General features: G+C 38.1%; 1 protein-coding gene across 4 annotated transcripts in view; it reads right to left on the reverse strand.

Annotated features, from left to right (window-relative positions):
- Positions 1 to 3,402: 3,402 nt before the first annotated feature.
- The window catches only part of si:dkey-157l19.2 (uncharacterized protein KIAA1522 homolog), a 59,819-nt gene continuing 46,844 nt past the window's right edge, over positions 3,403 to 16,377 (reverse strand). For 3 of the 4 annotated variants that reach the window (XM_049481069.1, XM_049481068.1, XM_049481071.1), the window contains 6 exons: positions 13,081 to 13,212; positions 12,919 to 12,962; positions 11,656 to 11,797; positions 11,442 to 11,552; positions 7,422 to 11,334; positions 3,403 to 5,971 (listed from right to left, as the gene is read on the reverse strand). In XM_049481069.1, coding sequence (XP_049337026.1) covers positions 7,424 to 11,334; positions 11,442 to 11,552; positions 11,656 to 11,797; positions 12,919 to 12,962; positions 13,081 to 13,212 — 4,340 coding nt within the window. In that variant the 3' untranslated portion in view covers positions 3,403 to 5,971; positions 7,422 to 7,423. The remainder of the gene's footprint in view (positions 5,972 to 7,421; positions 11,335 to 11,441; positions 11,553 to 11,655; positions 11,798 to 12,918; positions 12,963 to 13,080; positions 13,213 to 16,377) is intronic. The other variant, XM_049481070.1, reaches the window with a different exon arrangement.

The raw sequence follows: 16,377 nt of genomic DNA on the forward strand, positions 1-16,377 counted from the left end.
AAAACAAAACAATGTGCCCTATTACGTGACCTTCACATGGGGTAAAAACACTGCGCCCTCTAGGGTAATCTTTCATACAATAAATTATGATGTGCCATCCAGACAAAGAAAATCTCATAACATGTCTTAGTGACTGCTGTTGCAGGGTACTTTTACCTCTATTACATCCACATTATACACCTCTAAGTTACTTAATAACAGCTCTCAACCAGTATAAAAACCTACCTTAGAGAGAGAAACAGAAAAAAAACTTGCTCTTATAGATTACAACACTAAAGCCAAACAATTACCCATTACACAAAACAAAACTGTATACCCAGGAGAAAGTATCCCTGGTGGGCAAGACTGTACAATAGTGTACTAATAGTGAGTTTGTAGTGGGGGCACGCCCATTATGCAAATAAATACGCAGATAAAATTCCAAGAACATTCATGCACTGTAAACCCACAATTTTTGAACTCAATAAATTAAGTTTGTTTTACGTAACATTTCCAAACATTATATATATCACGCCACAAACAGAGTCGCCTGAGGTGTGCTTTTGTGCTTTTGCACACCTCAGGCGACTCTGTTTGTGGCGTGCTTGCAGAAATGGCTTCTTGCAGAAATGGCTTCTCTCCCATACAGCTTCTCCTTGTGTAAAGTGCGCTGTATTGTTGACCGATGCACAGTGACACCCATAGGCGTAGGAACCGGGGGGGATGGGTGGGACATGTCCCACCCAATATTAGAAACAGGTGGATTTGTCCCCCCCAAAAATGATATTGTTTCGCTCAGATCAGCTGTACTGTTAATGAGGAGACAGACCGGACCAATCACGGAGCCGGTTCAGGTATTAAGTCCCGCCTCTCAGTAGAAACAGCCAATCAGCTTGCTGGTTTTGCGGCACGCGGATTAGAGGCAGTGTGCTGTTGGGGAAGCCCCGCCCCCTCGCTGTGAGATTTAGCAGCGGGATCGGGCTGCAGCAGCTTCAGCTGATTTTAAAACAGATATGGATATACGGAGATTTTTCTAACAGAAAGGGGACGGTAGGTTAACCACGTAAACTGTGATGATATGTTTCTGATAGCTGGTTAAAAATACACGTCTCTGAATCAAAACACAAAACTCACTGTGATTAATAAACTGCAGCTGTGTTAGTGAGTTTAACTTTAGAATTACCTAGATTGGGAGTCAAGGTTAAAGAAAAAATAAACTATATAGCTAATCACTATTTCATTTTCAAACTGTGTTTTCCAATTTAGGATTACAAGACTTACTGTGAGCTATAATGAACGAAAATTAAATTTAGCTAACTAGTTATCTAGAAGCCAGATGTAGTGGATAGCTAGAATTTAGTACAGTACTTTATGTTTGTAGGTTAAAGCAGTTTCTTAACCCCGATCACTGCCATAAAATAGTGTTTTCCACCTGATCCAGCTGATCAGCTAATAAACAGTCATTTACTGAGTTTACCTGTTTAAACCCCTTAACTCCCTATGGAGCCTAAATTTATCCAGCAATGTATTAAACACATCAAACCACCACTTACTTTATTAAATGCCTTTAAATCAGAGAAAGCTTTAGAACATGCAGAACAGTGTTAATATGCAGTAGAATATGTAAGAACAGGGTTGAGAAACACTGCTGTATCGTGACTTCTGTTCATTTGTAGTTCACAGTAAGACCACATGTTCTGAGGTTTATAAAAATCTCTATGGAAAGTTACATTCTTTTACATAAAAGGACACCATCTTGAAAAAAGCTCTCATTACAAAAAAAAAAAAAAAACAGGAGAAAATGTAAATATACAACAGAATTGACATGCCAATACATAATAATAATAATAATAATAATAAACAAATCTGTTATATTATTTTAAATATTAGGTTATAACTGATCATTTTTTTCATACGTATATAATTCAGACATTGCATGAATAATTTTTTCTAACATTAGTAACTGTAAGGTGGAGTAACGTTATTAGTAAATTGGAGTAACATGTTTAGGTTGTAAAATCACCTTATAATAATAATTTAATTTTAATTAAATTTCCCCAAATGTTCTAGGAAACTATAGGGTGGGCTTGGGTTCATGTTGGCAAATGTGTCCCCCCCAATATCAAGCCCGCTCCTACGCCCTTGGTGACACCATCTGCAGCAAGATGATGCTGCAGCTCTTTGGAGGTGGTCTGTGGTCCTTGACTGTTCTCACTCTTCTTCTTCTCTGCCTTTCTGATGCCATTCAATGATGATGTATTCAAATCAATAAAATGATAAGGGTGCTCATACTTTTGCACCGGTCAAATTTTGGTTTAATGCATATTGCACATTTTCTGTTAGTACAATAAACCTCATTTCAATCCCGAAATATTACTGTTTCCATCAGTTATTAGATATATCAAACTGAAATGGCTGTTGCAAACACCCAAATATTTAGAACTAAAAATGATTAAGATTAATAGGGGTGCCCAAACTTTTTCATATGACTGTATATATATATAGTATGGCTTCACACCTAACAAAATGTTTTCACTTGTGCCCCACCATTAGAAATGCTTTCATCAGTGTAGTTTATGAAGTTGTGTGTGGTTTAGAATGCAGGCTATTTCTCTCGTAACATCAGCTGTTTGTGAGCCTCTTAATTTAATATACTATAAAATACAATCTCTTCCTTTCTGACATGTTAATGACCAGTTCACCAAACCGTCTCATCCCTCTAACTCAGAACAGTTTTTGATTGCTGTTGTCTTAATAAAGTCATCAAATACAGCTAGGGAACAAAAAGAAAGACACTTTTACCTTTTAGTTGAAAATGAAAATGATTCATTCTAAAATATAAAAAAAGAATCACTTTTACTTTGAATATGAGCCAAATATGTTTCCCCAGAGATTCCATTATTTAATAAAGTTTGTAAAATAGTATGCAAACAATGCATATGATGTAACAATGCCATTCATTCGCTTTTTCTAATTTCCAAATTAGAGTTTACTTTTGCTCACTAAGACAAATTACTGAAAGGAATATAAACTATTATAAGTCCAAACTACATGATTAATACACTAAGAACTTCAATTCAAATGCACAGATAAATTGATTATAATTCTGTACTACGCCATTTATTTTTACAGACAAATGACAATATCTGAAACTAGTAGTACTAAAATAGACAGGGTATGTGCATAAGAAGGAGTCTTTAAATCTTTAATAAAAAAGAACAAAAAATAGTCTATTGAGTGCGGATTTAAGTCACGCTTATGCACAGATAGAGTGAGCAGTGCACAATACAGCAGTTTAATGAGGAAATCTTCTCTTCATTAGGAATTCAGATTTAGATATTTTTTCTGCAGTAATACTTAAAGCTTCTTAATAGGATCCAAGAATCAAAGTCTTTGTAAATAAGAGGAAGAACTATGCAGAGCTGTGGTCTGTATGTACATGTTTAATGTTGAATAACAGTCAGGAATGTGGTTTAATACAGTAGTTTGAAGCAGAGGTTATAATCCAGTGTGCATGTTATGATGGAGTGGTGATTGTAAGGTGCAAATTAAACAGGACAGACATTTTAATTAACAAAGAAAAAACTCAACAGGTTAAAGTTCTTCTCTGATTCTGAGCTTATTCACCTCATTAAGACAGGATTTATCATCTGTACAATTAAACTGATTATTTTGGTTTAACCAACACACTGTACAGCTAAGCACAAATCTCTCAAACACAGAAATACAAACGTATTACTGAACCTGTACTGTATGATATATAAAAAAAAAAATCAACAAGAGCAAGAAAGCAAATTTCCCAAAATACTTTGGATAAAGACTTTACAGAACAAAAACAGCTTTAACATCACTGACATTAGAGTTCTCTTTTCGTATGGAAACCCGTTCCTGATGGATACAGGAGAAAACTGTGCCAATGTTTTAATTAATATGCAATTTTATACAGCATTTAATTTTTTTTAACTTAAATTTGATAAATAATCATATTAATAATTCTTTGAACAAATATCTCAAACCCTATTGAAAAAAATTGCTTCGCTGTTGACCAGCATATTTTAATGTAGTTTTTATTTGTTTAAGTTTGATGGTTTAGCTGGTCTGTTCACAGCAGCTCTGGATTAGTATCAAATAAACGACAAATAAGGTAAACAGCTGACTGACTGAACAAATATTTTCAATCTGAATCATAACTGTGACATTTTTTTACAAGGACAAACTAATAAATACTTGAATAGCTTTTCTTACTGTTTTTTTTAAGTTTGGTGGTTTAGGTGGTCAACCAGCATGATGGGCAGGCCTGACATTTAAGAGTTTTTTAATGGATGATATATTGTTGATATTATATTATATTATATTATATTATATTATATTATATTATATTATAGTATAGTATAGTATAGTATAGTATAGTATAGTATAGTATAGTATAGTAAATGAAGTCATCCAGACTATAAAGAATCAAACCAAAGTACTGAAGCATTTCGGTGCTCTTATCTGGGGTGCTGTTAACTTGTGGTTTCTGAGGCTGATAACTCTGATTCTATTCAGTGTAACAGAACTTACTCTTGTTCTTTATTTCCTGGGGCAGTCCTGATTAGAGCCAGTTTCATCATAATATTTGGCCTACATATGTCCTTTTCTTTGCTTATTTGAGTAGTTCTCGCTATAATATGGATTAAAACATTACTCAAATAGAGCTATTCACTCTATACCAACTCTACCTCTTCACAACTTTACAACTGATGCTCTAAAACACATTAAGTTGCACAAAAGTTCAGCACAGCTGTTAACTGAAAGTCATTTCAGGTGACTACCTCATGAAGCTAACTGAAAAAAATGTCAAGGTATTAGTAAGACATGCCTACTTTGAAGAATGTAAAAAATAAAACATATTCTGGTTTGTTTAATATTTTTTACTAAACAATTCCACGTTTTTCTTTATAGTATGGATGACTTTAATGTTACTCTATAATGCAAAACATTTTAAATACCTTAAATTTAAGGTATGTCCAAACCTTTGAGTGTTACTGCATGTATGTATGTGTGTGAGTTTTCAAAAAAATTTCCTATTAATTTGACTGAGCTGGTATGCTGACATTTTATACATATCAAGTCCAAGCAAGAGCTAAACTGCTTAATTAGCCTGCTTATGCCATGGATTTGTTTAGCAGGGAATAATTCAATTTTTCCAAAATGATTTATATTGAATACTGTTGCTAGAAACAGAGAAGGGGGAAAAATAAGCACTTCTTTTTTTCATCTACCTGGGGAACAGGCCTCCATATCTTTTGAAACAATAAGTTAATACAAACATAATAATAATAAAAAAAAATCAGATATGAGAAATTTGCTTTAAATCAAAGATACCCCAATTGCAGGATGATAGTGCACAAAGAAATGTCATATATTAAAATCAAACATAAATGCATATAAAGGAAGGTCTATTCAATAGACCTATTTAAACATTTGTTCTGGGCAGTAGTTTTAGAGCTGTACAAGCAATTTAAGATTATTTACATAAACAAAGAAAATCCTCTTAATAGGTCAGAAACACCTTTCTGCAAAAACTCAAAAACTCCGTTATCCTCAGATTACATTATCCTCTGCAGTCCTCTGCACATTATTCAACTTGTCATTCCATCAAAATGCACTTTCCTTTCTCCATCTATCACTTTATCCCGCTCTCATTTAGTGTTCACCATTCCTATGAGTCCTTTTGTCTTTCAGTCTGATTTTCTTTCTCTTTCTTTCTTTCTTTCTTTCTTTCTTTCTTTCTTTCTTTCTTTCTTTCTTTCTTTCTCTTTCTTTCTTTCTTTCACGTTCAACTTCCACAGCTGTCTCTTCTCTGAAAGCTTTGTTTTGTCACCCCTCTTTTTGCCCAGTTAAGTACAGCTCCATGTCGGGGCTCCAACTGCTCAGTTCTTGGGGGACTGTATTGAAGTTTGTAGATGCAGTGTGCCAGTGGCTGCATTGTTCATCCTCTACGTAACATCTAGAAAGACAAAAGAAATAATAAATTACAGTGTCAGACGTTATATTTTTTATTAAAAAGTTGTAAACAAACGGTGACAATTAAAACCTTATAACCACGGCTGATTTTGACATTTAAATTCTGTAATGCTATACATTTAAACTTTGCAGTAACTACACAGAGAAAAGTGTTGAATTAACTTCCACAGAGTTTATTTCAACTCTTTTACTGCTCCACATTCTTGGAGTTAAATCAACACTAAATTGTTATCTACCATAGGAAAGAGTTAATAAATAAATTTTAAAAGATTAGTCTATAAAAATGACTAACATTTGCTTTTTCAGGGAAGGTTAGCTTGTGTTTTTGGATCTTAACCCTTGTGTGGTGTTCATATTTTTGTTACTCGTTTACTTTGTTACTTGTATTTAATTCAGCAAAATTAAGCAATTTTACATTAAAATGCTTTACACATGCTTGCTTCACCTAAATTGCAAGCAATTTAAACAGCTTACATGGTTAATATTTGCCCTTTACCTTTCTTATGTTACATTTCTTTTAAAAAGTGCTAGTCTTTTTTAATTAGTTTTTAATAAAATGTAAAAGAAAATGAATTAAACTCAAGATATGAGTAGAAAATTTGTTTAGTTTCAAATTTACAAATGAAGCAATGTTTATTAGCCCTTGGCCAAACATACTGTATGTAATATAAATGTGTGTGTGTGGGGGGGGGGGGGGGTGTACAGTGTGTGTTTATCAAAAATGTGTTTTGATATATGTTTTTCACAAAAAATGAGCCAATGCCAATGAGTTTGAGTTAGAAAAAATATATTTTTAGTATCATTTGATGAAAAATGAAAACGGGTCCCACAGACCCGAACATCACACAAGGATTAATACTGGATAAATCTGGATACATCCCTGCTTCCCCTGGATACTTTATGTTAATTTTAATCCTGCACAGTGTTACTGCAGGGTTAATGCAGTTCTCACTTTTCTGCAGAACAGAAAAGGTATATATATATGATTTTACTGAATTCCCAAGGGAATGTAGCTCTGTAAAGCAAGACTACACACTGATGGTGGGTTAGGTTGTGGGAACACATCCATTATGCAAATAAATGATGCCAGGAACAAATAGGAAAATTAAGTAGATTATACAGTATTTTTAGTCTGTAATTGGGGAATGGTCTCCAAGCAGAGATGTAAACAAGTTGGCAAAGTTTAATCAAAGTAAGTTGGGCACTATATTGGTTTGTTTGAGTTAACACTGGAATGTTCAACTCTCTCAAATAACTCCAACACTGAATACCAGTTAAATCTGAATTTGTGAAAATTCTCTCTCTATTGTTTAACTGTCTCTCTATTGTTTAACTGTTTAAACTTCAACGGTCCTTTTTTTTGGATAAATTATAGACATGATCTGGTAAACATGCCACATTTTTAAAGAAATTAAAAGGTCTAGAGGTCTTACCCTTAATTCTCTGGCAGTGCTTTCTGACCAGCAGTTTGCACGCTCTCAGTTTCAGCATTAGCATCAGTCTGTGTGGGGTTATGGGCAGTGTTCTCACCCCTCATACTAGGTTTCTTAGCAGTAGGTGGGGGAACTTTGGCAGTTCTGTTCTGAGAGTCACTTGATTTATTTGTTTGAGAAACGGACGCCAACTCAGATACCAGAGTCTTCCTTAAACCAGCTTGAGCCTCTGGAGAAGAGGGTGTTTCGAGGACGACCTTCTTTGTGCTCTTGGAGAAGATGAAGTTAGCGGTAGATGAAGGTGAGGGGAGGGCACTGCTGTACCCTGCTGATGGTGGAGGGGAATGTAGGCTGAAGCGCTTAGCTTGGCTGTCTTTGGAAGACATGGCAGCAGTCTTCAGACGAATGGCCTCCTGGAGGCGCATGGAAGAAGCTGGAAGGCTAGCTGGGGGCTGCTTTCGAGTAGGAGAAACTTTGGGAGAGACCACTGGTGTTGCCGTTTTAGTGATCTCTAACTTTGTCAATGTGCTGCTTGGTTTATCTTCTGTTTTGCTGGGTTCTTTTGGGGTTTCATTCTGATCAACACTTATTTTTACGCCATTTGTGACTGGCAGTTCCTTTGATTTAGCAGTGGTTAGCTCAGTTGATGGTTCAGAGGCTGTAGTTTGGATTTCATGTACAGGCTTTGATCCAGGTTCTTCTTTGGTGGAGGGTTCTTGGGTGATTGCTTCAGCAGCTTTTTGGTCAGTTGGGCTGGTCTCCACATTAGGTTTGACAGTATCTGCTGGTTCAAGTGGTACAGGTGCCGCATCTTGGACAGTGTTTTTGGACTCAATCTTTGGTTCAGCTTTGGGTTTGGCTGGAGAAGTCCCTTGATTTTCTGGTATAATGTTAGAGGGTTGTGTGGAATCTTTTGGATTCTCATTAGAGAGAGAAGCAAGCTCAGGAGGGGGAGCGGTCATAATGAGAGATCTTCTGATTGGCTTTTGAGGTGGCTCATTATTGACTGCTGCGTTCTGTTGTTTAGGTTTGTTTAGTCCAGGTGGAGTTTCAGTCTGGCTCAAGTTGGACTTGGTTGACCTGAGTCTGACCATCTGCAACAAAGACTGTGTGACCATAGGGGTAGTGGTTTCTTCCTTGGTAACAACAGAGTTGGTGGTCTTGGGAGGATGCAGTTTCTCCTGTTTGCCAGTTGTAAATGCTTTGACCTCTTTTTTGAGATCTGTGGGTAATGGAGGTGGAGGAGGAACATTAACCTGCTGTGGCAGAGGTTTCTGAGCATGTGTGGAAGATACTTCCTGTAGAGCAGGTATGGGAGCCTGTGGAGGAGCCTTGGGAGGAGGTGGGGCAGTCTGTGGAGGAGCGTTGGAAGGAGGTGGGGTAGCCTGTGGAGGAGGAGTGGGAGCCTGGGGAGGAGCCTTAGGGGGAGGTGCGGTTGCCTGTGGAGGAGGTGGGGGAGCCTGTGGAGGAGTGGGAGCCTGGGGAGGAGCCTTAGGAGGAGGTGGGGTAAGCTGCGGATGAGGTGGGGGAGCCTGTGGAGGAGATGGGGTAGGCTGTGGTGGAGGAGTGGGTGCCTGAGGAGGAGCCTTAGGGGGAGGTGGGGTTGCCTGTGGAGGAGGTGGGGGAGCCTGTGGAGGAGTGGGAGCCTGGGGAGGAGCCTTAGGGGGAGGTGGGGTTGCCTGTGGAGGAGGTGGGGGAGCCTGAGGAGGAGGTGGGGGAGCCTGGGGAGGAGCCGTAGGGGGAGGTGGGGTTGCCTGTGGAGGAGGTGGGAGAGCCTGAGGAGGAGGTGGGGGAGCCTGTAAAGTATAAGTAGGAGCCTGGGGAGGAGCCTTAGGAGGAAGTGGGGTTGCCTGTGGAGGAGGTGGGGGAGCCTGAGGAGGAGGTGGAGGAGCCTGAGAAGGAGGTGGGGGAGCCTGAAATGAAGCCTGAGGAGGAGCTGGAGGAGCCTGAGGAGGAGGTGGGGGAGCCTGAGAAGGAGGTGGGGGAGCCTGAAATGAAGCCTGAGGAGGAGCTGGAGGAGGAAGAGGTGGGATTTTCTGTGTTGATGAAGGTTCAGCTCCCTCTGTTGGAGGAGGCTGGGTGTTTTGAGATAATGAAGGCATATTTTGTAAAGTCTTTGGAGAAAATGGCGGAGGAGGAGGAGGGAAGTCCATTTCTTCCTGCCCGACAGAAGGACGTAGAGGGGCAACATTTATTGGAGGTGGGGGTGGCGGGAACAATGGATGTGGAGGGGGACATATGATCTCATCAAAAGTTGTTTTAGACTGAACTTTTGAGGCAGAGACATCCTCTGTTGCGGGCTGGACTGTGTTAACAGGGGGCAGGGGAGGTAGATGATCAGGGGGAGGAGAAGGAGAAGAGGACGGATAGATCTTGGTAAGCCTGGATACAGATAGATCCTTACCATGAGGAGGATGAGCATCAACAGGCTTCTTTGTAGTTGGCATGTCTGAAGCAGTGGCTACGTGACTTTGAGTTAGTCCTTTCTTGCTTGGTGATAAACTGTTTTCCTTTGCCCTGTTTGTTGAAGGACTTCCTGTGGGCACAACTTTATTATTGATTTCTGTTGACCCAGGTACTGTTGGTGCGCTGACAATGTCTGGTATTTTTACTGGAGCTTTCTTGACTGGTGGTTCAATTTTTAGGCCTTTCTTTTGTGCCCATCGCTCAAAGTTGACAGGTCCAGGACCACACAGTAGCTCAAAGGTGCGCTGGTTGTGCGCCCATGTCTCTGGGGGAGGTGGTGGAGGAGCAAGAACTCCAGGAGGAGACGGAATCTCAAAGAGTCTGATGAGAGCAATCACAGCTGGCGATGAAACACCATTAGCAATTGCACTCTTAAGAGCTGCTGGAGAATCCTTAGGAATGTGACTCCCACCATTGGTGTGTAAATGCAATGTCTTGGCTGCAGATATTTGAAGGTTCTTCCTCCTCTCTAGTTCTGCTAGCATCTCTCTATGACCATCTGTTCTATCTGGGTGGACAGAACTATTAGATGGAACAGTTGGGGTACCACTGTAAGGGTTAGCACGGAGGTGCTTGTGCAGTGAGTATGAACGACTCGGGGGAGGTGGCGGCTTCTTGCTCTTTTTCGTTACCGATAGGTTGCGGTTGAAAGACGTGGTAGATTCACCATTTACTTTAGCAGGTTTAGACAGGATTTTTGCATTCTGGGCATTTTGATGCTTGATGCTTTCTTTGGGACATTCGTCTGTATCCTCTTCCTGGCTCGACCTGCTGGCCACATGAGGAGTGCTACTGCTGGAAATGGTGGAAGAGTCTGAGACCAGCGTCTCAGACGATCCCGAACGGCTCCAGCCAGAGCAGTCAGAGAGAGGTCCTGTGTAGCGGGAGGAAGCTCTGGAGGCAGCGCGGGAAGACAACCGAGAAGGTGCTCGGGAGGACATTCGAGAGGATGCCCGGGAAGATGCCCTTGTGGAGGCTGGACTGGCTGATGCCAGGCTGCTTTTGCTCACCATGCGAACACTGCTGCGACTTCTGTTGCGACTGAGCTCCACCACGTCCACTGAGGGAGGCAGTATTGCATCAGGAATGATCTTGGAAAGGTATGTAGCCTGTGGGGAGACGTACATCACAGGGCTTGGTGGTTGGCTCCCTGACGTGGTCATCCAGGGAACGGCTAGTGAATTGGGTCTCTGTGGATCAACAGACCGGGGAAGAAGATGCTTGATTAGGGAAAGATCATCCTTATGTCCAGCCACTGGGGGGAGCTGTGGTCCATCCTTCTTGACAGCCTGCAAGTTCTCTGTGTTACGAAGCCACATTTGGGCTCCTTGTTCTGAGGACATGGATATGCTATCCAGAGTGGGAATGACTGTTGATATGATTACACCTCCATTAGTCAGTTGAGCATCAGTGAACTGGGATGCGGTCCATGCAGCTCGGTCAAGCCCTTCAGAATGAAAAAAAAAAACAGGGTATGTTAATGGACCTAAATTAGGGAGTTTAAGGGTTTCCTCATCATTTAAAAAAAATGTACAAATTTGTAATAAAATGTACCCAATTCTCTCTGCACATGTCGTGGTATTCCTGGGACTGTACTTCTGTGCCTTGCCTTAGACTTGCTCTTGCCTTCCTTCCTATCCTGGGTCAGTGGCCTGAAGGTTGAGGCTACAAACAGGTGAAAACATACATAGGAGAAGAGTAAATTTTAAGTTATTGATAACAAGATTGAATTACTTAGAAACAATGATTCTCATACGCAAGACTATACCTTGGCGTGTGATACCAGAGCGTGACGACTGATAGGAGATGGTGGAACGCGTTGAGATGGTATCAGCAGCGGTGCTCTCAGACTCAGACACCCCCAGCTCACTGAAGCTCACGTCATCATCAGTGCGAACCGTCATACTGGACTGCAGGGAGAAGGGACATATATACAAATAGTACATTAACAATGGCAAACAACAAACATTGCATGTGAGATGACTTATCAGTAGTAAATACATACATTTAAATGCTTCCCAAAAACGAGGTACATACTCATACATTAAGAAACAGTAGATAGCCAGAGGTCTGGCAATGCTTATATTAATGGTGACCATCTTTAAAAAAATAAAGACAGTCCTAATTGTAATTGTAATTCTAATTGCTGTACTTTTCCCCTCTATTTCCACTGTGTTATTGTGGGCTGATGCTTAAGCCAGCTTTTAAAATTCTCTGTAAATAGGTCACATTTCCTCCCAATCATATTATCTTTGAGTTACCCAAAATAAAAAGTGCTGGATCTAAAGTACGCTTAACATCCAAGATCGGTTCAATCTCCTTCATAACACTCTTTCAAAAATTTAAGAGCTTTGTGAAAATATATGTGTCAAATCACGCAGCTCTCTACAAGCCCTCAACCATAGTTCAGATGTATTGATCCATTACTGTATTTTGATGTAATAAATGGGGTGTTTTCCAATCAAATTCCCATCATGTTGAGCTGTTGGTTAGTTTAAGTCCTAGATTATTTGTCAACCCTTACTGTAAAGTTTGCTTTCAACTCCTATTTTCCTTTAATTTCTCTGTTGTCATCCTTAGATTCAAATTATAATGCTCTGTAAATATTTAATATATCTTTAATATATACTTTTTTTATCTCTTCCTCCAGATACATTAATACTTCCTCTAGTTCGAATGAAGAATAGGCTTATTTTAAAGATCAATCTCTTTATGTGAATTAATATCAGAACATTTGAATAGAAAACAAATACACCCCTAAGTATGTAGTAGTAGTGTGTGGAGTTTGATAACCAACAACAACAAAAAATATGTAAAAAAAAAAATATTATTTTTGCTTAAGTTACCTTTTTTAATACTGGTTAAGATTTATAAAATCCTGTAGTGTGGGTCAGGCATTAATTAGATTCCTTTTTAACCAGATTGCGTATTTTTAGCTAAATGATTACCATCTTAAACCACTGAAGCTGGATTTTTACAGCAGAAACATCGCTTACATAACAAAAGATAAAAGATGTTTCGAAATACTTACAGCAACACTCTGGTCATCTTGATAGTCCACGCCATTTTTGTTTTCTAAAATAAAAATATATATAAGTTATCACAATGAATCTAAATGCAGATTGATTTAATTTATTCTATCAGGTATATGGACTGTGTGAATAACATCTTTAGAAGATAAGGATGTATGTACCATCATGCTGCAGCTGCTTTAAGCCTTGCTGAGCCTCAGTGTGCAGATCCTCGATGTGCTTTGGTCGTGAGTCCTCAGAAAACACGTTCATTTGGACGTGTTGAGGACGTGCAGGGCCATCGCTTTCTGTTGCTGAATAGAGACAGAAAGAGAAAAAACTACTTAAAAAATGTATGCTTTTGTGGACAGTTCTACAGTCTTGTACAAAACTTTGGCACATGTATAGATGATGCTGTGAGTGTTTATGTCATTATGACACAGGTGTGTTGTTTGTGTGGCTGTGTAAGCAGCAAAACACACTGAATCTGACATTTTCATATACAGGTAATTTTAGTATTTGGTGTTGAAATTGCATATACAGCTCTGTAAAAAAAAATGAGACCAAAAATTGAGTTTTTTTATTTTACCAAATTGAAAACCTCTGGAATATAATCATGTGGAAGATGGATGATCACAAGCCATCAAACCAAGCTGAACTGCTGAAATTATTGCACCAGAAGAATAAGGCATAAAGTTATCCAAAAGCAGTGTGTAAGACTGGTGGAGGAGAACATGCCAAGATGCATGAAAACTGTGATTAAAATTAAATTCCACCAAATATTGATTTCTAATCTCTTAAAAATTAAAAGCAACCAACATGCATCCGTGTCACTTACAAACAAGCAGTGGTCAGACAGAAGTCAGAAAAGAGTCACATTAAAAAGCCTAAACTCAACTTGGTTTTGGTCATAAAATCTGATATTTACTTGTCATGTGAAAGCAGGCTTAGCCAAACAGTCTAGAGACTTCTGAACTTACATAATGTAATCTAAAATTAATGCTTATTTACTGAGTTTATTAGATTGCAATCATTAAATGTGGCCTGTGCAAAAATAGTATAACCTCAAATACAAAGTACACACTTTTGTATACTCAGAAAATTGTTTCCCATGTGTAAATTTGTCCAGGGATGCACAAACTTTTAAATAAAGTTCACTTAGGTATCCAAATGTTTCTCTTTTTTTGAGGCATCATAGCTGTATTTATAATAACTGCCATTACTGGGAAAATTCCCCACAACCACAAGAGAGCAGCTTCCTCTTTCATTATTGCAAACTTGGACACAAACAAACTGTGTTTTTTGGTTCAGACCAGCAGGTGGAGCCAAAGATGCAGCTTGTAGTTAAGATGTTTTATCAGATACTGTAGTTCCGGGTCAGGGTCAAATTCAAAAATTATAAGAAAAAATGTGTGTAAAACCTCATTATTATATTGTTCAACTTACTATAGTAAAGAATAAAATGGGTTTTTACATTTTTACATCTTGTAACATCAAATGTTTTATTATTCATCCTATTAGGACAAATAGACAAATCAGAACATGAAGTTAATAGATTTTTTATTTAATTTAAATTTTCCTTACATTCTGATAATTGTGAGGTGTAGAAATTAAAACTAAAAACTGGAAAATGGATTGCACTGGATAAGGTTTTACTGACTTGATAAAAAGTACAAATATTGAATTGTAACCCATGTATCCTGATTTGTATTGTATGACCATCTTGCCAGTAGACAGGCCTAGGGGTTGTGCATCACAGGGCATATCTCAATAACAATGATATCATTATACTGTGATTCTGCAATACTCAATATATCACAAGCCAATTCTCTACAATACTTCCCTTAATAAGCAAATACCAGGAATTATGGATTTATTGGTGTTAGTTTCACTGATTTTGACATTCAATATTCTTTACTGCAGGTTTCCCCCTGTTCATTTGATTAGTGCCACCATGTGGAGTAATAAAACAGTAACTTTAACTTAGTAAGTTTAATTGTGGGGGGCGAGTCTGAGTTTAGAGCAGCTATTTTTTAATAAAATATTAAAATGTCACCACATATCGATACACTATGATACGTTCAAAACTATTTAATGTATTGCAATATCAATACATTGTCCCACCCCTATACAGCCCTAAATGGTATTGAACCCACAACCTTTCAATCAGTAATCTGCTGCTTTAATCACTGCCCTACTATCAAGAAATTATAGTAGACATGCTGTGATTGCTTGTGAATAAAATGTTATAAACAGATAGAAACAGAGTGAAAAAATAAGTATAATTGATAAAAGAAAAGCAATTTTAAAAAAAGAAGAAAAAATCTGCAGTTTTTTTTTTAGCAGTTTAGGTTTTTATAGCGTATTTAATTTTATATTTGTTCTGTGCAACGAAATGACTCATAAAACTCCAATATGCTGCAAATACAGACTTGCATAAACAGTTTTACTGTGTTACAGTTATTTTCATTCATGTGTTTCAGCTGAAGATAGACTGTTCTTCTGGAACATTCGTTCTAAATTCATCACCTAATATCTGATACTGTAACGTGTCAGTGTGGAGGAATGCAGCTGGCATTGCCTAACCCCTTAGTGATCTGTAGCTGGAGGTATACGTGTTTTTGTGACTTGTTGATTTAAAACAGGTCAGTGAACATAAAGGATGGGCATTTTGGGAGATCTGTGACACAAAAACCTAATGGAACTGATACATCTCCAACCGGAATGACTAGCAGAACCACTCGATTCTTGTTTACTTCAATTTTAACCCTTAAAAGGTCTAGAGTCACTGTTCAGCAACAGTACTATTCAGCAATTCAGCTATTCAGTTTTTATCACTGCACAAAATAGACATACCCACATGCGTGCGCACTTACACATGTACACACCCCTCTCCATGTTGTTGCATCACTGCACTACTGGAGTGAGGAAAGATTCAGGGATAATAAAGCTATTAGCTCATTCTGCTAACCACATCAGAATCATATCCTGTTTAATCATGCAGGTGTTCCCATGTTTCCTGTTGCCCTCAGCTGAGGAACTAATGTCTCAATTAATTATTTACAACAATCTTAAGCATTAAAATTTAGCAAAGTTTAGTCTTAATTTACAAATTATTTCAGACATTACTTTCATAACAATGTTTTTAACAATGTTTATTTACTAAATAACTGTAATTACTGTTATTTGCTATACTCTTATTGTAAAGTGTTCCCATTCTTTTTGCTCATTTACATACAATAACAGCTCAAATATGTAGATTTAAACAATCCAGACTATAAAAGGTGTCAACAAGGATAAATAATATGCATAAATAACAGAAGCAATATAATACATACACAATATAAATCTGCACAGAGCCTGTACGTACACAATTCTACATTTTTTTGTCACTATACTATTTTTTATATATTTTAAAAATATATATACAAATAATTAAAAACACATTGTACACACATTATTAATAGGACTATATATTG

Source organism: Astyanax mexicanus, chromosome 7 (assembly GCF_023375975.1).
Source record: "Astyanax mexicanus isolate ESR-SI-001 chromosome 7, AstMex3_surface, whole genome shotgun sequence".
NCBI classification, from domain to species: domain Eukaryota; kingdom Metazoa; phylum Chordata; class Actinopteri; order Characiformes; family Acestrorhamphidae; genus Astyanax; species Astyanax mexicanus.